At 44.6% G+C, this 20,960-nt stretch overlaps 3 protein-coding genes across 3 annotated transcripts in view; 1 reads left to right on the top strand and 2 right to left on the bottom strand.

Annotated features, from left to right (window-relative positions):
* Positions 1-257: 257 nt before the first annotated feature.
* On the bottom strand, positions 258-2,679 carry LOC108579873 (alpha-(1,3)-fucosyltransferase C-like). Its single transcript, XM_017943494.1, has 3 exons — positions 2,151-2,679; positions 681-963; positions 258-609 (listed from the first exon to the last, which is right to left on the bottom strand). The coding sequence occupies exons 1-3, from the start codon at positions 2,677-2,679 to the stop codon at positions 258-260; spliced, it is 1,164 nt and encodes a 387-aa protein (XP_017798983.1).
* A 3,555-nt stretch (positions 2,680-6,234) lies between these two features.
* LOC108580081 (alpha-(1,3)-fucosyltransferase C-like) lies at positions 6,235-12,689 on the bottom strand. Its single transcript, XM_017943740.1, has 4 exons — positions 12,366-12,689; positions 10,903-11,513; positions 7,310-7,607; positions 6,235-6,561 (listed from the first exon to the last, which is right to left on the bottom strand). Exons 2-4 carry the CDS (start codon positions 11,459-11,461, stop codon positions 6,258-6,260), a joined length of 1,161 nt encoding a protein of 386 aa, XP_017799229.1. The 5' UTR covers positions 11,462-11,513; positions 12,366-12,689; the 3' UTR covers positions 6,235-6,257.
* Positions 12,690-18,119: 5,430 nt separating this feature from the next.
* LOC108579872 (lachesin) overlaps positions 18,120-20,960 on the top strand; it is a 99,642-nt gene continuing 96,801 nt past the window's right edge. The window contains exons 1-2 of the mRNA XM_017943493.1: positions 18,120-18,128; positions 18,307-18,432. Of these exons, the coding sequence (XP_017798982.1) occupies positions 18,120-18,128; positions 18,307-18,432 (135 nt within the window). The remainder of the gene's footprint in view (positions 18,129-18,306; positions 18,433-20,960) is intronic.

Below are 20,960 nucleotides of genomic sequence, written 5' to 3'. Positions count from 1 at the left end.
TGTGGTAGGGAAGGAATTTGTTAGGGGCTAGGAAGACGGCTGGAAAGGACTGTTTATTAGTTTATGATGTGTTACTGGCCGGTGGGCTGCGCGACCGGACAAGGACAATCGAACAAATAAAGTTTTGTTTCACGCAACGACGATCCCTAAGTGTTTTACTTGAGCGATACCCCAATATCTGCTCCTAGTTTCGAGGAATTGGGGCAAACCGGGCATCGCAGAACGAAATGTGCAACGTAACAATTAGCAGTTATCGACTAAGTTTTATTCAAAACATGTCTAGTGAGGTATCGATGAGTATACAAAAGCCTCTGCAAAGGACATTTACCCACGCTGGACCATCTCGATAAGATAGGATACACTTTCGGTTCACGCTGTTCGTGAAGAAATTTGCACAGACTGCAAATAGCGCGAGGCGTGCCATCTTCAATCTCGTAATACTGTTTCCAGGCGAAGTACTTTTTGTATATATCGGGATGATCGATGAGCCATTGTAAATATTTCGCTAAATCCTCCGGCGTGTCGAAGTCGAAGGCGTTTACGTAGGATTGCGGAGGAGCGAAGAGGCTGTAATTAGCGGCGCCGTAGACAATCGGCACGATGTCGTATCTGAGGAAAAAATACGCCGAATTATCTCCGACGAGGTCGATTTTGCACAAGAATAGAATATTTCGAGCAACCTGAGTGGATTGTACAGGTGTTCGGTGACGAAATCCTCGCAGAGAGCGCTCTCGAACGACAAGTAGAAGTAGTAGTCACGCTCGAAGACCTTAGAAAAGCAGTCGCCGCCGTAGGAACAGTTATAATTGCCGCATTCACCGTAAACGTCCACGTCTATGTGCTTGGACAGCTCAGCCGCGTATTCTGCCCGACCGTTCTTCGCTTCGCAGTCCTGCGGATACGAAACTATCGCTTTCTTCTTGCTCGCGATCTCAATCGGCGGCACGCCGACCTTTCCATTATCTGTGCAAATACATATATTCAACTTCCACGCGGTTTCAGATTATCAAATTTTCGAAATATTGCAGGATGTGAGGGAAGAATGTTTGGGCCGTGTGAAAGTCGGATCAAATGAGGTGTGCGTAAAGAGTATTTGGGCCGCATGACAGCGACGGGGGAATAAACGTACGCGTGCTCGCGCTTGAAATCTTTTATTGAGAAAGCGAGACGAAATGTCCCGTGTCGCTCGTGCGACTTTCGGCGGTTGACTGCCCTTCGCGTCGTCGGTCGGGATTTTTGGCTGTCCTCGGAACGGATCTCAACTGCCTCACCGCTTTTCGAGAAAAGCCATCGGTATCGGCCCGCCGCGGCATCGACGCCGACGAGTGACACGTCCGTTGCGTGTTTTTTCGTTTACATTGTATGTACAATGTTGCGCCGTGCGCGCTGCAAGGGCCGCCACAGATCAAATGAGGTGTGAACGAAGAGTGTTTGGACCGAGTGACAGGCCGTGGCCTTCCGATATTCGTTGCTAATAAACAAGAGCGAATGCGAGTTGCGAAGAGAGTGCCAAATCACGTTTGCATTCCGTTTCGTACAAGAGCGACGTCTCGACCGAAAATCGGCGCGTGGCAAGAGTGTGCGAATGCGTGTACGAATCTGTGTATGAAAGACAAGATTGAGGAGAGAAAAAGGGATTGTAGATATTAGAGATTTTTTGAGAATTTTTCTCTATATTTACTCGTGAAATTAATTCATATTAATTCAAAACATTATAGCAGATAGTAACACAGACGTACAAGTTGGTAAATTGGCCCTGTGCCAATAGGCACAACTCAAGGCAAAAATAAATAAAAAAAGAGGGATCGTAAGAGCGAATATCAAAGACGAAGGGTGTTCAGAAATGATCAAAAAACAAAGATACGAGATAACGAAAAGGCGAGAAATTCGCGAAATGCACGAAGTTTCGAGCGGAAAGGACAAGCGGCGTATTAATAGGCGAAGCGTAGGACGCGGAAAGGGTTTTCGCAAGCAGCTCGAACAAATGGAAACTTGTTGAATAATCGATGAGGATACCGATGCCAGGGATGAACGTTCGTTTAATCCTGAACTTGGAGAGCCATTTGAACGTCGCGATAGCCTCGCCGCCTCTGTGTATTCGAATTATGCAAAGTGGTGGCAACAAAGAGAGAGAAGTATTTAAATGTTACCGGGGCGATCGTGAAAGGAGCTCCATTTGGCGTTCTGCAAAGGAGCGACTGTCTCGTTGCTCAGTTTGTCCCTCACGATCCCGTACGTCCACGGGATATCGCTGTCGAGGTAGTACGTCATCGTGGCGTTGAAGTTACCTTCGAAAAGGTAATTAACCGGTTGCACATTGTACGGACTCGCCATTTTCACGAACACGTACCACTGTTTCGGGCTCCTTGCCCTCGGCTGGTCCCAAACGTCCAGATTCACTTCGTGAAATAGAATCGCGTCAAAGTCCGTCAGGTTCGCGTAATTTCTGTCATCGGTCGCGTAACAATTGCTCACGGGACAGTCGTGGAAAATTTCACCTTTACCCATGCGGAACGTCTCGTCGTCGTACATTCTGTTCCAGTAAAGTATCTTCTTCGCTTGGTCGTTTTCCTCGGTGAACGTGGAATTCTCGCCGATGGAGAAGCACACGAATGAATAGGTCACGAATGCGATCGAAAGAACGATCAGGATTGTCTTGACGACGAACGTTGCTCTCATCTTACGACGTTTCTTCCGAATTTTAGTTAGCCACAAGTGGATGGAGCAGTGCGAACTACGTCGTTGCTCGACGAACTTTTAAGTATTCGACTGATCGACACCTTTTGCACAGGCGTGTTATTCGACGATTACTCGGTGACTAAATGCTGTAATTGGTAGCGATAGAAAGTAGCGCGATAAAAATAGAAAAAGGACAGTTGAGAGTTTTACAACGCTTTGCACTTGAAAATTGGTGAAAAGTACCGACGTCACGGTTCTGGCACGATCTTCTAATTAACCAACGGAGCATGCTTGTTTACGAAGAACCGTGAATCAGGCCAATTATACGAAAGTCTCGGGCAGCTCCGAGACATTCGAACAATTTCTACGCCGTTTAAACAGGTCTGCCGAAGCGTTACACCTTCCTCGCAGACGTGTTCGGGCAACGGCTTCGTCGAAATCGCTAGTCTTTTCATAGGAACCATCCGGCGAGGAAAAGTTGGAAGAAACGACGGAACGACGATCGCTCGACGATTCTCTTTCCACGCGGATTACGTTGTTTACGAGATGGCATGCGACACCAACGGCGCCTCGGACTTCCGAGAAGATTGCAGCAGCTTCAATTAAAACGAGCAGGATTGCCAAGGCGCCTAGATCGCGTTTCTTTGCGCTTCCGTGGAACTATTGTCTCGTTTTTCTGATACTCGCAGGCGAGAAAGCTTTCGCGAGGCTCCATTGGTCGTTGCGAATTATAGGAACAAACGTTCGGATACTGTTCGTCCTTCGAGCAAAACGGCTCTTGTCTCTTCGAACGTCGAGTTATATTGCGGGAATGTGTGTTTCGAGGTTCTAGGGAGTATTCCTGCGGCGTGATTGCAAGTTGACGATCGAGGATCTGTGGAAGTCTAAGGGAGAAGGGTTAGGAGATATTCTAAGGTTCTGAAGTATAGTGTAGGAGAAAATAGCGTAAATTATATTGTGGGAGTGTGTGTTTCGAGTGTAAAGTCTAGGGCCTAGATTCTGTAGAATATTCTTGTGGCGTGATTGCAATTTGACGATCGGGGCTTTGAAAGGCTCTGTGTAAGTCTAAGGAAGAAGAGTTTCTAAGGTTCTGAAATATAGTGCAGGAGAAAATAACGTAAATTATATTTTGAGTCTAAAGCCTAGATTCTGGGGAACATTCCTGTGGCGTGAGTGCAATTTGAGAATCGAGGCTTTGGAAATCTAAGGAAGAAGGGTTTCTAAGGTTCTAAAGTATAGTATAGCAGAGAATAAAATAAATTATATTGCGAAAATGTGTGTTTCGTGTGCTGTGTTGTCTAGAGCCCAGATTTTAGAGAATATTCGTATAACTTGATTGCAATTTGAGAATCGAGGCTTTGGAAATCTAAGGAAGAAGGGTTTCTAAGGTTCTGAAGTATAGTGTAGCAGAGAATAAAATAAATTATATTGCGAAAATGTGTGTTTCGTGTGCTGTGTTGTCTAGAGCCCAGATTTTAGAGAATATTCTTATAACGTGATTGCAATTTGACGATCGAGGATCTGGAAGGATCTATGCAAGTCTAAGGGAGACAAATTTCCAAAGTTCTGAAATATAGTGTAGGCAAAAATAACGCGAGACGTTATTAACTAGAAATGTGTATTTTGGGTTCCAAGACGACTGCTTACCAGTCGCTAAAAAGCAGACTAACACCTCGACAGATTTTCGACGCGAGTCAAGAAACCGACAAAGTATAATTCAGTCCTTTTTCTGCTAACAGAACCTTTTTCCATTCGTCTAACTTCTATTCAGTTCTCACAATACACAGTGAGTTGGTTCTAATCGTTGTGACCTGGAAATGGCGAACGTTTTCGCCTTGAAGAATGCGTTACGCTATCTCACCAAAGTAAATGAGTTGTGGAATTATTAGTGTTTCGTTATCCAAGGATTTTTGCAACTTATCTAATTTTTTCTGCACTTGATTTGATATGTAAATGTGTAAATAAATAAATTACTCATCCTCGCGCCAAATTTTCGCATTCTTCACTTTCTGGCGTGACTAAAATTAGCGTTCATACATAATTACTCTAAACAGACTTATTTCGCCTTAAAATAGAGAATCGACGTTCTTGCGCGGCTTTTCTAGAAACGTGAAACCTTGGCACTATCTTAGCCCGGTGAACGATTTGACAATAACGTGGTTAAATATACGCCGCGATAAGTGATTCGGAACTCGTTCTCTATGAATATTTCCATGCCACTTCGAAAACGGGATCGGTTTCTTCGGATATATCGGTTCACCAATATAGCCGATTCCTTTTAAACAGTCGCCTATGTTAACGATCGAAAATTTTCGATGGTTTTACTCTCGAGAAGAGTCGAACGATCGTTCTAATTGACATTTCAACGCAGTTGGAAACGAAGGCAAACCGGCCTGACGGAATAAATTATGAAAACCGTCGTCCGCGCGCGGCTCGGAACGATCCGGTCGGTGAATATTTCATGAAAAGTATGGATTCTTTGAATCATCGGTAGAGACACTCTAATTGCCTTCTCTAACAAGCGTTTCTTTTTTTCTTCCCTCGTTTAATTCAACCGATGATGCACACGCGACGTTTCAGGATCTCCTTTCTCAGGTGTTCTCTCTCCAACGGTAGACTACAGAATAAATAACTTTATTTCAAAAATTATACAGATTTGGTTGAAACAATGATACATCGGTTGCACGTTCGAATGCCTGTCGCGTCTGCCGATTACCTTGGCACTTAAAGCGCCGGCTATTTTGTTGGAAACTTGACTTAACACCAGGTTTACGGGACGCGCCATTTTGACGCATTTCGAATTTCACAAGGCAACTACGGAAACCGTTTACATCTCTCTCCTACCATTTATGCTTATTATAAATTTCATATAAATACACAGTATCACATAGCTTCATTTGTAAGTAAATAGTGTGCAATATGTTGGTTTTTAAAGAAAGTCTGCGGTTTTGTTCACGCGTCAATTTCACGCCTGTCCGTAGAAATAGGTACGGTAAGAAATGCCCGTAAACTTAGTGTTAAAGCGCCGCAATATTTACGAGTTTCGTAGAAACACGCACTTTAACAAAATAAACCAGAAAATTTCTGTTGAACAATTTTACATAGTGCCTACTACAGGCACAGTGACCATTTTTAACGATATAAATACCGAGCCACTTGCTGTTCAACAGACACAATATTTTTTCCCAGCACAAACATGTAAAACTTAATCGCCAGTCCACACATTACGCCTCAAAACGGGTCCGGCGCTTAAAGTTCTTCTGCATTCGCGAAAGTGCACGAGATTCGACGTTCTTCCATTCGAACTCGAGACGAAAGTTCCACTCTTGCGGGTCGCGGACTTTCCACGATGAAAACTGTTCATCGATTTTCACACTTTCCAAGGCTACCTGGCCACGCGACAATTGCAACTGCAACCGAATTTACCTGCTCCGTTGACGGAGTAAAGCGTCTCGATTCGAGCGTTTCTCGAAAATAGAACATCCGCGATACTTCACAAAAGTGTACGTATATAGATCGTGTCAGTCTTCGTGAGGCTTAATTATCGGTCCCTGTTGTTCGCGTGTATTCTAGCGACGTTAGAAAATCGTGCAGTGGACGTTCGCGGAGTACCAATCGGACAGGGAATTGTACGTTCGTTGTTGTTTCCTTTTGTGAAGGAACTCGCAGAGATTGCAAGCCGCGTATCGCGTCGCGTTCTCGATCTTGTACCGCTTCTTCCAGGTGAAGTACTCACTGTACGCGCCCGGATTCTTCATCAGCCTCTTCAAATACTCGGCCAGGTGTTTGGGCGTTTCGTAGTCTAACACGTGGATGTAGGATCCCGGTGGCGCGAAACGGTTGTAATTGGCTCCACCGAAGACGATCGGTACCACGTTGTACCTGCAGGCACATTCTCCGTTGGTTCTTTATAAAATATAATATCGGCAAAACACGATTAACCCTTATGTCGATAACCAGAATTGCCGTCTGCTTTATCGTCCAATTTTAGTAGCTTTCTGATAAGAAAATTGTAACCTTGAGGCAATGTGCGCGATAACAACGATCTGGCCGGGTATTTCGATCAAATATTTTAAGTGAGAATTACGCGAAAGGGTATCCGGTTATTGACCCAAGGGTTAAGAATCTTGGAGTATTCTGTGCTTCCAAATAACGACTAAATTGAGTAAAGAATTAAGTAACCGAGTAAGATACAGTGTAAAATTAGAGAAATATTGCAGTAAAGAATTTCAGACGTTGCAAACTGTCCAAAGTTTTCTACACGGAGTATACATTGCGGAATTAGTATTCCACCACTAACACGATTCTTTTCCTCCATCAATTTATTCGTGTCACGGTAAACAAGCAAACGAACGAAAAGAAAGCGAACAAAAAGAAAAAAAAAATGAAAATAAAAGGAGGAATAAAAAAAAAAGGAAATAACCGCGCGCACAGAGCGAAGCAAAGAAGGGGGAGAGGACGAGAGGACGGAAGGAGGGACGAACACACGTCAGGGGGGATCACTCGCAACGTGGCTACCTGTCGAAACAATTTCATGTACCGGGGAGGAGCCACGAAACGAGCCCGTCACGCGATTTAAAACCCTGCCTGGAACTGACAATTTTATCGTTGAAATCGTCCATTGTTTTACCTGAGCGCATTGTACAGCTTCTCCGTTGCGTAATCGACGCACAACGAGTTCTCGAACGACAGGTAGAAAAAATAGCGAGGCTCGACGACCTCGCGGAAGCAGTCTTTGGTCTGGGGGCAGCTCATGTTACCGCATTTCCCGTAAATGTCCACCGGTATGTACCTGGACAGCCTGTTCACGTAACTCTCGCGGCCACTTTTCGCCACGCAATTGCTCACGAACCAAACTATCGGCTTCGTCTTCCCTCGAATCGTCTTCGACAACGCAGCGTCCTTCTCTAGAATACCGCTGCGTTCACCTGTGCAGACGAATCGTTGCTCCGGTGAAGTGATCGATGACTCGAACGGACGTTTCGGCGGAGGTGAATGCTCTTTAGAGGGTAATCGATAGGCGACGTTTTGAATACGAAGGGGAAATGGATTTCTAATAGGTTAATGCATATGAAATGTCCCCGTTTTCGTCGATTGTTTCCGGCAGATTGCTCGCGGTGTTGCGTTCGCGCCGAAACCTCGTCTTTTTCCGTTCTTTCCAGGGCTACGCTTGGTACTTAAATTGTCTTTGTAACTGCTAATATTCTATTTATTCGACGACTCTGAAGAAACGTCTTTACTGTTTCAAATGGAACTGTCTCTGGACAGGTAAAAAGAGGAAGCTGCTGTTGTGTTGCAGTGTAGAGTGTTTTGATTTTAAGTCTGTCGCGGTAGGCGCCACCCGACCTGTGGTACGCGAATGGGTTTCCCTTGTCCTAAAAATTCGCACCTTCCCTGCATTCCCGATACCGCGGGTCCTCTTCCGAAATTTCCCTACCCCACGCGCATTCCACAGCGTCCATCCCCGCCAGTAGGGCCCCGTATAAATACTGGGCCCAAACAAGGGAAGTTTAGTCTTACGTTTAAAATCTAAGGAACCACAACGTCACTCTGTACCAACGTTGTTATAAATAAAGCACTTTAAACAATCTCCTATTGTATCGCAGTGTGCAGTGCTTGACTCAACACCAGACACATCTGGTGGAAGTCCCAGTGTCTTTGTCTAAAAGAACGCCGGGACATTGTTGTCCTCGCTCGATTATTTCCACAGGGTGATCTTAGAAATAATCCAACAGTACTTTCTCGGGGAAACGTGAGAATTGCTGATCTTCTGAACTAACGTTTTCTCGTATTTGTGCTTTCGTTTTTGCCTACGTAGAAATATGGAAGAAGTATCGTACGAATTTCCTTGGTCCGGCCGCAAAACCGTGTCCACGATGTTTCGCAGAAAACGATAAACGTGCAAGGTGACTAATTTGTAACAGCCGATAATGTGACGAGCGGTATCTTAATTAGTACACTAGCCTCTGCAGAAGGCTAGCTCGTTGCGCAACGCGATTGCACAACCCACGCGTCGACTTTGGAAACTTCTCATTTCTCCGCGATTTCGCACGCGCGTCGATCCCCCCTGTGAACGTCGATAAATTAACAGCGGCAATTTCATTTCTGCTAATTACACGCATCGAAGCGTTCCTCCGGTTCGATACCGGGCGATCTCGTTACAGTTTTCCAACCGTTCTATCGGGGCTTTCCTTGATAGAGCAGGAGAAACGTTAGTTCCCATGGGTTGACTCGGCGTGTTGCGTTCGAAGAAACTCGCGCCGGCCAGCTTTTTCCGCTCTGGTCGTCGAGCGAGTGGTATACGACGATCCAGATAACAGTTAGCCGCGTCTCTCCGGTTCCACCGGCGAATGGCCGTGTTTTCTTTGTGGAAACGCTCGAGGGAGAAGGGACGCAGGGGACCGGGATAAATTACGCACCGCGCGACGATTAGGAAGCGCGCGGGAACGAGATGATGCGCCCTCGTGGCCGGAAGGAAGGGGTGATGTTTTCGCGGCGCGAAACAGTGAAAGCCGAACGAACGAACGGGCGAAAGCAAACTTCTTGAATAATCAATGCGCAAAGAGCCGCCTGAAGAAGCCTCTTTTTGCCGCATGCTTCGGCGTTTGTTGCGCGCTTCGTTGTCGCCCGACCCGCGTCTTTATTCAGCGTCCCGTTTTAATCTACAGGTGGCTGGCGCCTACGAATTAGGTCGAAACGCGACAACTTCCAATTCAAATTTCAAATTTCACGTCTCGACGGTTCGAGTTCAAATGCAATTTCCACCTTGAGAATTCCTATCTAAGTAATTTGAAGTAAATTTGAAAATTCTGATTCGAAATTTTGACACTAACCGTGCCGGTACTTTGAGTATACCTATTTTCACCGTAACCGGTTATGAAATGATGATATTTTTTCGAAAGGAATACAGGTGATTGTCAATTTAACCCTTTGCACTCGGAGCTCGTTTTGCTAAAGTTTGCAGATCGGATGTTTGAAATTTTCTAAAATTAACACAGAAATGAACCATTCAACGTATTCTCTATTCCACTATGGTGAAGAAATTTATGGAGGTCCCATAGATCTGCTCTCTGTTAGATTTATCAGTCAGTTAGATATAACAAAAATTAATCTAAGGCCTTACTAGGAAGTATATATTTCTTTTGTATACGTTTGGAGAAATCCGTTTAGCTTTACCACCTCTGTTTAGTAAAGAACTAAATGTTTATGATACGTGACAAAAGGCCCTTCGGTTCCAAGCGGGGTCGGAATCGACCCTACCTTTTTTTTTTTTTACGTGGAGGTAGGCCGACTATGTGATAAACAATTGGCAACCAAACGGTGGCTCGCTAAAGTGATATATTATGAAATTAAATTAATCACTCAATAAGTTTTAACGTTAGATTGTTTCCTCGATATGGCCATGGTGGTTATCAGTGACTGTAGTGCCTCAAATGTTTAGAATAATTAAAATAAAATAAATGTTGTCAACTAAAAATTTTGAACGTCATAGCTAGCTAGACATTATTTTCAATTGAAAAAAAATAATTATAAAGCATAATACTATAATCCTATGCTTAAAATTTATTTTCTTGTGACCGCCTGACAACATCCTGTAAATCTGGCATTACTCAATAAGTATTAATAAGTAAATGTTGTTCAAATTATATCGTGTTTGATCTCACTTTCATCAGAAAAATCTCACCAACATGTTAAAACAAATTTCAGATGAAAAAAAGGAAAATTAAAGAAATGATATTTTTCTATTACGAATTGTCGAGCCGTGAAATCTCGTAAAAGAAACCGAGTGGTGACAGACAGCGAGCGAGATAACATAGGCGTAGCAATGACGCAGCCTGGGCGTAGGACCATCTATACTGACACTTGTAGAATCCAAACTGACTGACACTTGTAGAGAATTCACTGTATTAGGGCGTTGCGTAGGAGCATTCATACAGTGCTCTTACCATCAAGTAGAAAAGTTTAAAATAAGGATTATTAATTATTTAACAACCAGTAACTCCCATAATCCAATACTCTCTGACTTGATTAATTAATTAACCTCGTTTCTCAGTCTCCACTCGATTGCAAAGGGTTGATACAGGAAACAACGCAGATGATCGAATTTAAAACCGGTCGAATTCGAATGCGAAACAGAAATGCAAGTTTTACAGTTTCGATTAACCTCTTTCATACGCCAGTGATAGTTGCTCCGCACGGAATGTCGCGTAATTTGCATATTACCTGACCGATTGTACGCGCTCCAATCGACATTCTTGCTGGGCGCCACGACCTCTCCAGTGTGCGCGTCCTTGACTACGCCATAGGTCCAGACGACGTCGCTGTCCAATCTGTACGTCATCGTGAGATTAAAGAAATCCTCGTAAATGTGGCTGGTCAGTGGCCTGTTGGCCGGACTTTCCAGGTTCACGAAAACGTACCACTGCCGAGGACTCCTGATGCTCGGCAGATCGGACGCCTCGAGCTCGTTCCCGTGGAACAGCACAGCGTCGAAATCCTCCATATCCGTGTAATATCTGTCGTGTGTCGCGTAACAATCGTTCACCGGACAATGCTGGAAAATATCGCCTGTGCCCATGTAGAACGTCTCGTCGCCGAACATCGTGTTCCAAAAGAGAATCTTCTTCGTGAAATTGGTAACACGTAGATCGCCCGCGATGATCCGTCTGAACTGCAGGATATCGTAGATCCTGTAGTTGAAGTAGAAGGACAGGATGTAGAGGGTGAAGGTGAATGTGAAGAGAATGAACAGGCAGATCTTGACGGAAATCCATAATTTCATTATCGATCCCCTTTTCCTCCTCGTCCAACGTTGATTTCCCTCGGATTTCTAACTGAAACAAGGATATTTCTCCTCTGAACGATATTCGTCTTTCTTCTCCCTCTTTCTACGTTACCAAAATGAACAATTACTCGGACCTTTTTTTAAACATTTTACTAATTTCGGAGATACCGAGCTTGGTTGAATCAACAGAGGGGACAACAGAGCAGACACGAGTCTGGCTGAACTATCAGGTGAGTCACGTCCAGGTTACGTTAATTCAATCTGGAATATAATTGCATTCGTAACAATACTCGCGGGGCTGGACGTAACAAAATTATCAGTTGCGCGGCAAAGTTGCGTAACTCGGCGGAATATTTCGCGATAGGAAGTAACGCGGAAGGGCGCAAAACAAAGTAGCACAAAGGGAGAAAGAAACGAGGTTACAAGGTTTCGTTTGATTAAAAGTTATACTCTCCCCCTGGACGAGAGAGCGTGGAAGAAAATGAAATCGTTCTCTTCCTTCTTATCCTCTTTAATCCTCTCCGCGTGTGCTCGGCGTCTGTCGAAAATTTGTTCGTTAATTAGCGAACGCAAGAGTGCGTTCTCCCTTTAATCGTGATTATCGAACCTTCCCCGTTTATCCTTCTACAACGTGAAATTTCGCGACACCGCGTCGAGATGAAATCGCGCAACAAAACGCGCGGGAACTTTCCGAATCGACCCGACATATTCGATTATGCAGATCTCGGGGTAGTTACCGGTGCAAAGTTCGTGAAAAAATCGAAGGAAAAGGAAAGAGACACACGGTCGGTACCGTTGATGTGCAAAAAGAAAGGAGGAAAAGAGAAAAAAAAACGGGACTCCGTTTCCGGCGGAGGATCGACGATAGAAAGGGCGATAAAGCCGGTGATTGATGGTTCACCTTCGCCGTGGCGCGTCGAACGTGGAATCCGAATGTGGGACACAGGTGTTCGATGAAGGAATTTGTCCGGGAATCATCGCCGCTCGCAGTTTACTCTCTGAAAGTCTCATAAATTTTCAGGTATCCATCCTGGTTGCACTCCAGTTCCTTTTGTGTATATGTCCCACGTTGTCACCTCTCTCTCTCTCTCGAGCACCTGTTCTCCACCCGTTACAGTTTCAATCGCGACTCACCGAAAACCGATATTTCCAACTTGACACGAGTCACACCGAGAAGACTGTACGAGAATTAAACGAAAATGTTGTTTTTTTTTTTTTTATTGTCGCGAAGGATAAACGATAGAGATGGCTGCTCGTTCCAAGAGACGTATAGTACAGTGAGTCGCGCGTCTACCGCCTGCGTTAGCAGTTCTAAGCAGTGATCCTAGAATCGTGGGCGAAAGCAGCTACCCCCACTATGACCTACCGCCGTCTCCCACTGTACCGTCCTCGTGCTCTCACACAGGTGTAGCGGCAGCTCTGTCCGTGTGCGAAGCCTGTTCGAAGCCTGTGTATACTGTGTATTGTTTATACGTAGGCAAAAATGATGTATCAAGTTTGTAAAAATATATTTTATTTGAAGTTTTAAAATTAATAGTTTATATGAATAAATTGCAGATGTCATAAAATCAAATAATATCAGATTTTATCAGTTAAAATAAAAGTGAAAAGTATTCTTCTACCTTACGAAGCAAACGTCTTAGGCGCATACCTACTGTCGATTGTTGAACACCCCTTAAGCCTCCAAAGTTTCATAGGAGTAATTTCAATTGTTTATAAAAAATGTGCAATGAAATGAAATATTTCACAAAATGTCATTTTTCGACTTCTAGATTCATCCCTTCAAATTTCGTTGAAGTCCTCGGAGGTCAGGTATGCATACTCTGTTCAATTTAAGAATAACCTCGCTTCGCGCATGGGGCGTGCCCAAGGCAGGGCTAGAACCACTACCAACGTCCAAACCCCCACTTAACCGTCCTACCCCCTGCTACGCTCTCTGTCTATGCGCAGAACGGACGAAAATCGGTCCGAGAGCGAGGTTATTCTTAAGTTGAACAGAGTATAGTCTCCTTGTTAAGTGCTTTGCACATCAATATTTCTCGAATGTTTTATTTCACTCGAAAGTTACCAAGTGAAATTACAAAACAATCCAAAAGTAACCGTTGTACCGAGATTCAAAGGGAATCTCCTGATTCTTACTCATGCGCTCAGGTTGCTCGAGCGTCACTCATCAGGCTTTCGCACGCGGGCGAAGCTACCGTTACATTTGTGTGAGAGCACTAGGACGTCATAGTGGGGGTAACTGCTTTGGCCCACGGCCCACGATTCTAGGATCACTGGTCCTTAGCAACCGCAAACGACGTTGTTCTTCTGTTTCGCAGCTCGGACAGGCACACGCACGCTACAATCCCAATTACAAATTGTATTGTTAAGGGTAAAGCAGAGAAGTGTTTATTAGAGGTGTTAGATACCGCTCTAACCTTAACAAATAAGATAGACACATTTCATATCCACCGCCTAGTAACCCCTAACAATTTTCTTTTTGCACGATTACTCGTACGCTTTAATGTTATTCATCGACCCCGGGTCATACTCATCAAGTCCCAGAACCGTTGGACCTTTCCGCTACACCAAAGTAAGACCTACGAACCTTAGTAAAAGCAAGCAGTTAAAGATCCCGCTACGACCGAACGCATCTATAAACTAAGTGCTTTAGAACTTGGAAGATTTCGTGTAGAAAATTTGGTAAAATAATTGTTATTTTTTCTTTCAATTACTAAACATCGGAATCTAACAGAGGAAACGAGGGAAATTGGCGAACGGGAAGGAAGGTTCGACGGCGAAGCTTCTAAACGTCGCGGAAACGTGGTAAATAGGAGGCAAGAATTGGTAGGATAGGATCGAAATCGTCGCTCTACCATTCCGTCGGTACAGATTTTATCGACAGATCGGCCCGGCGAAATTGAAACTTATATAGCGCGGCTTGCTCGCCCGGAGACGCGAGACGCGCTCGATTAAGAGGCTTTCCACGAGGAAATGGAGCGACTTAGCGGCGTATAACTTCGCTCCTTATATCACTCAATCGTAAAACTTGGCTCCCTACAATCGCGCTCGAACGACACCGCAACTTCCATCGGGGGGTCGGATGAACGGAGACGGAGAATCACGTGCGTCCGATGTCGTGATTTACGAAAGGAACTTCTGCCGGTGACTCGAGACTCGTTTTAACGATCATCCGCCCGAGATCGTCGAACCTACACAGTCCATCAAATACCCGCAGGAATTTCCAAACTTCGAATCGGGAGCTTCTTTCGAATAGATCTCTTTTCCATTTCTTTACAATTTAACGTGTGTCGATACACGAACGCGAGTCTAAGGAAGAAGGATCTCGCAAGTTGACAAATGTAGAAAGTCGAAGCTCTGGCGTCGTTGGACTTTTCTTTTGTTTGCGTCGTAGTTTCGTTATCCAGAGTGCTCGAAATCCGAGTATTTTTTTTTGTAAATCTCGACTCGTCGCGAGAGCGATACCTGAATCGAAATCACGCGAGAATCAGGATACTCGGGTCTAAACTGAATAGCAAGAGCCCTAGTTAATTCCCAAAATTTCGTTTTGTCGCCGAAAGCGAGAGTTACTCAAGATTCGAATATCCGTAAATCCCTTTTGCCACCGAAACAGAGAGTCCAGTGCTCTCCACAGCTCCGCCGAAAGTCTTGCGTGAAATCCGTCGGCTCGAGTTGGAATATTCCAATTCTTCCGACAAATCGCAATCCTTTCGAAGTCGTGAAACACTGTTGCGTCGCAAACGCAACCGTTCAAGAGTTTCACTTCTAATTCCAACTCTTTCGTGTCTTACTTTTCCTTTCGAAGCGACGTCGAGGACCAGAAAGTGTTTTATGGACGCAGAAACTCGACGCTTCTGCGTGCCATACGCTTTCCTGGTGCCCGTACATTTCCTTCAGTAGCAATTCACGTGTCGTAAAGCCACTACACATACACACACGTAGATCAGTCCCGTTTGGGCCTCACGCCGCAGCCCCATCGACCGAGGAAGGGTTCCTATTCGTCCTCATAGGCCACCCCCTCGACGTAGTTCTAACATAAAACTGCAAGAAAGGCCCAACGCGCCTCAATGTCCAACAAAAGTCCGCTAAGATCGGTATTACAAATTCCCATTCAAAGTAGTTTAAATTTAAATTTCACATTTAACAAATAATTGTACTCGCACATAATTAAATTGGCGTGTGAGCGACACGATACGTTGACTGCCAATAACGATTAGGAATCGCGTCGCAACAAGATAGCCCAAATAATCATCCGAGTCACGCCAGTTCACCGCACGTTTTATCGAATAGAAAGAGCCATAGCAGTAGAGTCTGATTAATTCAGCAGCAGCATCCAGATTGTACGCGGTATATCGTAATTCGTTTCGAAACTCCTCTCTACGATTGTTCGAAACACTCGACCAACGAAAGTCTTGTGCAATTCGTCTTCGTACCGCGGAATTATAATTCGAACTAGAAGCCCCTCGTAGTATCCGGAAGTTCTCCCAGGGATTTCCTCTAGCGGAAGCGGAGTCCGTACTGTAACGATCCGTTTAGAAAGCGGGGAGGAGAGAAGGATAGAGAAAACGGAGAGAGTGTGAGAGAGATAGGTAACCTCGCGACGGTCGAGCAGTGATTAATTCTTCCCGTTAATCACGGCTCGATCCATCATCGCCGGTATCTGCGACGTTATTTCTTCGACGTTCGAGGCTCGAAAACGCCGCGAGATCAATCATAATCGGTGGGTTTTAAGAGAGGCTGCACATCGCGCGACTTTATGGACCTCCTCTACGTAGGTGCTTCCCCGCGCGGATTTATCGCCGCGTTATATAGACACGTTTTATCGATGCAACGCGAATGCCTGCTGGGAATTAGCTTCGGGACGAGATACGACGTTCCATGGGCGTAATACACCGATTCATCGACGGAAGGGGCGTACACCGCCCCCGTGTAGAACAGAAACTGATAGGAGCAGATATTCCAACCTTTTCCCCCTGATTAACACCTTGCCTTGTAACGACGAGTCACGATTGTCGTCGAGAATGCAGTTTGGATGTTAACGAGGCTCACGATTTCTCTGTAATATTTTCGCTTCTTTTTATTTAACGCTGTATTGGAGAGTGAATAGCTGTGGCTTGTTTAGGTGGCGACTGAAAAATCGCGGGGATAGGGGTTGTTTTTGCACGAGTTCGCGATGCAACGCGATCTATTTTACTAAAGACGGCGCGTTGGCGAAGGTCGTAACTCTTCACTCCGATGTTTCGACACCGCGTATCGTACAGTGTTTTTTCCTTACGAACGTTTCCGGAGGTAAGGAATGATACTTGAGATGCGTCTTTTGGTTTTACTTGTCCTCGTGAAGTGTCTTTTTTGAACTCTTTATTTTGTGGTGGTGCGTGGGCATATATTGGGTCGGTGTATGTTCTGTTAGAAAAGTCCAAAAAGCGAAGGCTTGAGTGGGCCATGTGCAGTCTTCTGCTGCGTTTCCCCCCCTAGGGATAGTTCTGCCTCAAGGCTAAGAAAGGCCATATTGTCAAGGGGGTCCTCTTGACTAGGTTTTTCAGGAAAGAGAGAATTGTATCAGCACTCGTACAGTATAGTTCGAAATACAAGCATTCACTCTGTTTAACCGCCCACGTTTATATCTTATTCAACCGCTCACCACCGTTATCCTGGCGGATTTTCTCTTACACTTCCTTACTAGTATACCCGAAAAATCCCTTAGAGCATCATTATAGAAAGCAAGCGAGTGTAGTTGAGAGCGGTCGGTCCAGTACACAGCAGCAGAAACCCAACGTTCTCCTCTCTACGTGAAGTTCGCGCCTTGTAAATTCGGAATCCGCAGGTACAAGTATCGTCTTATTGCTAAAATATAATCGGCGTCCACTTTCAATAATCTATGACACGAGTCTGAGTCGTTGGTATATAAGAAACGAACCATTGTCTACCGATCACGTCAGATGCGTAACGTTAGATACTCGGTATTTCTCGATGGAGGAATTTATCGCGAGAATGTTGACGCAACTAGGCTCCTTCCTCTTGTTTTTTTCGAGTACGTTTCCGTTGGATGGCAGCCTCGACACGGAATCGACGGCTTTCCACTCTTTCAACCGAACGATCAACCAACTGCCCTCTTGCCTCTTCACCCTTGACCGATTCTGAAACTTTCCCAAAGGATTTCACTCCACTGGTGTGACTATTCGCGGTGACCCTCTTCTTTTCCAAGCTTGTACCACCGCGTTACGTTCTCGGAAAACACCCTTTGACTCCGTCGAGTGGCGATCGAATATCGATAGCTGGCGGTTGCGAACAATCGGTCATTAAAATGTTGATACAATGGGGAAAGGAGATAATTTATCATACCGATGGTAATAACGATACGCTCTTTGATACGATTTTATAGGATACGAAGATTGTTTCGTACTGTGATGCCCGGTTTGCTCCAATTCCTTGAAACTAGGAGCAGATATTGGGGTATCGCTGAGTTAAAACACTTAGGGACCGTCGTTGCGTGAAACAGAACTCTATTTGACAGAGATGTTTCACGATACGTGACGTGCGCGTGGTAGAATGGAGAATGAACGCGGAAATGGAGAAAATAGGGCTGTTTAAGGGTTCTGGGAAGATGGGCTTTGGGTTGTGACTATGCAGGAGAGTTGGAAGGTGAAGAGTAATGGTGAAAGTGGGTGGTTTGTTGCGAATACAGATAAAACTAAGGACTAAGAATGAAAATATTTGAGGGTGTACAGTACGCTTTTGTTCGAATACGAACGTTAACGTGTAAAATCGTGTGGATAGAGGGGAAATAAGAAGAGAGCGATCGAACGAGGAATTAATGTGAAAAATTATGCGACTAATAGAAGTTTCTGTCTGTTTTAGCGCTCTCAGATCGACCAATGTTTGCCGAGCCAATACCGAACGTCACGGTGCCACTGGGGAGAGACGTCAGCTTACCCTGCGTCGTTGAAAACCTCGGTAATTACAAGGTAATTAAATCGAACAATCTACCTGCATGCCACACGCCGCTGTGCATCAAGTTTCAGTTAATAACGCCTGCCTCGCTCTGCTCTGCTTTCGTAATTCAATCCTTCCTTCCCCTTTCTGCAATCATTAAATTCTGCGATATTTCCCAATTCTGCGATATTTCCCAATTCTGCATTCTCTTTTCCAAGTTCGATTCACCCTGTCGCTGGTGAAATTGCAAAATTAACGGGGGAAGAAACCTGATTTTCAGACAAAAACAACGTTGATTGTCTTAATTTCTCTCGCAAAAGTAAAGTACTCTGGATTCTCTCTCTTTCTGCTCTACTCTGCTCTGTAATTTTATTCTGACGTCTCCTTTTTACAGTCGTTAAAGAATTCTGCGATGTTTCTCAATTCTAAATTCTTTTCTCAAAGTTTAATTCCTCCTGACACAAGGTGAAATTGGAAAATTAACGTGGTAAATAAGGGAAACTTGAAATTCCGCCTGAAAAACCTGATTCTCAGGTAAGAACAACGTTGATTGTCTTAATTTCTCTCGCAAAAGTGAAGTACTCTGGATTCTCTCTCTATCTACTCTGTTCTGCTCTGTAATTTTATCCCCCCGTCTCCTTTCCACAGTCGTTAAAACATTCTACGATATTTTTCAATTATAAATTCTTTTTTCAAAATTTAACGCTGCCCGTCGCACGGTAAAATCGCAAAATTAACCTTGTAACTAACAAAAACTTAAAATTCGACAAAAACGTCAATTTTCCTAATTTCTCTCGTAAAAATAAAGCACTCTGGAAAATCGTGAAACAACCCTAAGAAGAAGCTGTACACACATAACCACGGCAGTCGAAATTTCCCCTAAAAGCCATCTCGCAAGAAGAGAGAGGGTGTTAGGTAAGCCGCGGCGTCCATTATTACGCAATGTCGTGGGTAAATAATAAATGCAGCCGCAGACGTTGTAACGCCGCCGCGTTTTCAAATATTTACGCTATCTGCTCCCGATGTATCGATTCTCGTCACCGCCAAGGCAAAGTATCCGCCGCCGTTGCTGTTGGTGAAGCAACGTTTTGTCGTCGAGTATATACGTATATTTACCCACGAAATCCTTCTATTGCCAGCGATTTTAATAGAACTACCCTCGCGGAGGAGCCTGTCGGATTAAACCTCGCTGTCACCGGTGGGAAAACGTGGAAAAACTGCTTTAAGAACGCATAAACACGTGTCTCATGTGCAAAATGCTCGTTTTTTTTTTATGGAGACACAGGTGTGAAGGATGGTTTTTCGTTCATTTGGAATTGGAGTTTGACGCAAACGAGCTAGCATGAGTATTTTGGGGGCGATAGGATTTCTTTGCGACTGGACCTGGATCGAATGCTCGTGATGATCGCGTGAAAGAAGGGTGATAAGGATTTGAGCGGACGTTAGTGACGAGGAGAGATTCTGACTTTTTCATGAGCTTTTGCACAGTGATAGAGTTTTAGAGACAGACAAGATATTTGAGGCTGTGATCGCCTTCCAACAAGGGACGGTCCCAAGGTGTAGCTCTCAGGTTTCAACGAGCTTTGGCACAATGACGGAGTTTGAAAAATTGAAGCCACTGATACCCGGTTTTGGGTGCGGCCGGTTAATAGTGGGGGTGTTTAGTACGAAAGAATGACCGTAAACAGAGATGAAAGAAGGAACGAATAAAAGACGATCGTGCGTGGCGCGTTTGTTTATGTTTAGACGATAATTGGGTTGCCAAGCCGATTGCGACGTCTCGTCCTTTTCTAATGAAATGGAGCGAGAGTGTGGGTGGTTGAGTGTGTACGAGGAAAAAGAAGAAGAGTATGGGAGACTGAGTTTTTGACCAGCGAACCGTGAGCATCGAGAGAGCGAGTTACATTCCTTTTTGTCACCAATGAAAACCATAATAGTGAACAGCACCGGCGACACGTGGGGTACTTTATTTTATTCGATAAAAGTAATCAACAAATCCCACGATAGTTTGAGATATTTAACGTTAAAGTTTCTACCTCCGTGTGTCTTCTGAACATCGTGAGGATGTTGGTGTTAGATTTATCAGTCAGTTAGATATAACAAATATTAGTGTCGAATCCTCATCCCTTTGTCCCTTGACTCCCATGCATACAGATCCTTATCCCAGGTACCGTTTTGACAACTAGCTGCGCGTTTTCCACTTTCCCACCGAATTCCTGTCCTATCTCCGGCAGATTTTCAAACTGATGCACTGTACCCATTTCTTTTGTACCGAGTCCTTAATACTAAAACTACCGACCGGGTTTGTCCCTTGACTCCCATGCATACAGATCCTTATCCCAGGTGCCGTTTTGACAACTAGCTGCGCGTTTTCCACTTTCCCACCGAATTCCTGTCCTATCTCCGGCAGATTTTCAAACTGATACACTCTACCCATTTCTTTTGTACCGAGTCCTTAATACTAAAACTACCGACCGGGTCAAAATGACCCATTAGCGACTTTCCAAAAGTGAATTTTTATGTAAGTAAACCGTGATTGGAAAATTCGATTCATACCGAT

Source organism: Habropoda laboriosa, unplaced genomic scaffold (genome assembly GCF_001263275.1).
Source record: "Habropoda laboriosa isolate 0110345459 unplaced genomic scaffold, ASM126327v1 scaffold2, whole genome shotgun sequence".
Classification (NCBI taxonomy): domain Eukaryota; kingdom Metazoa; phylum Arthropoda; class Insecta; order Hymenoptera; family Apidae; genus Habropoda; species Habropoda laboriosa.
This window is presented reverse-complemented; position numbering and strand designations above follow the sequence as displayed.

Excerpts from the sequence above, each read along its gene's own strand:
- LOC108580081 (XM_017943740.1), bottom strand. The coding sequence starts at position 11,461 with ATGAAATTATGGATTTCCGTCAAGATCTGCCTGTTCATTCTCTTCACA. Across the intron at positions 7,608-10,902 it reads GAGCGCGTACAATCGGTCAG|GTGAACGCAGCGGTATTCTA; the intron begins GTAATATGCAAA and ends TCGTCTGCACAG. Across the intron at positions 6,562-7,309 it reads AAGCTGTACAATGCGCTCAG|GTACAACGTGGTACCGATCG; the intron begins GTAAAACAATGG and ends ATGTGCCTGCAG.
- LOC108579873 (XM_017943494.1), bottom strand. The coding sequence starts at position 2,679 with ATGAGAGCAACGTTCGTCGTCAAGACAATCCTGATCGTTCTTTCGATC. Across the intron at positions 964-2,150 it reads CTCCTTTCACGATCGCCCCG|ATAATGGAAAGGTCGGCGTG; the intron begins GTAACATTTAAA and ends GTATTTGCACAG. Across the intron at positions 610-680 it reads CACCTGTACAATCCACTCAG|ATACGACATCGTGCCGATTG; the intron begins GTTGCTCGAAAT and ends TTTTTTCCTCAG.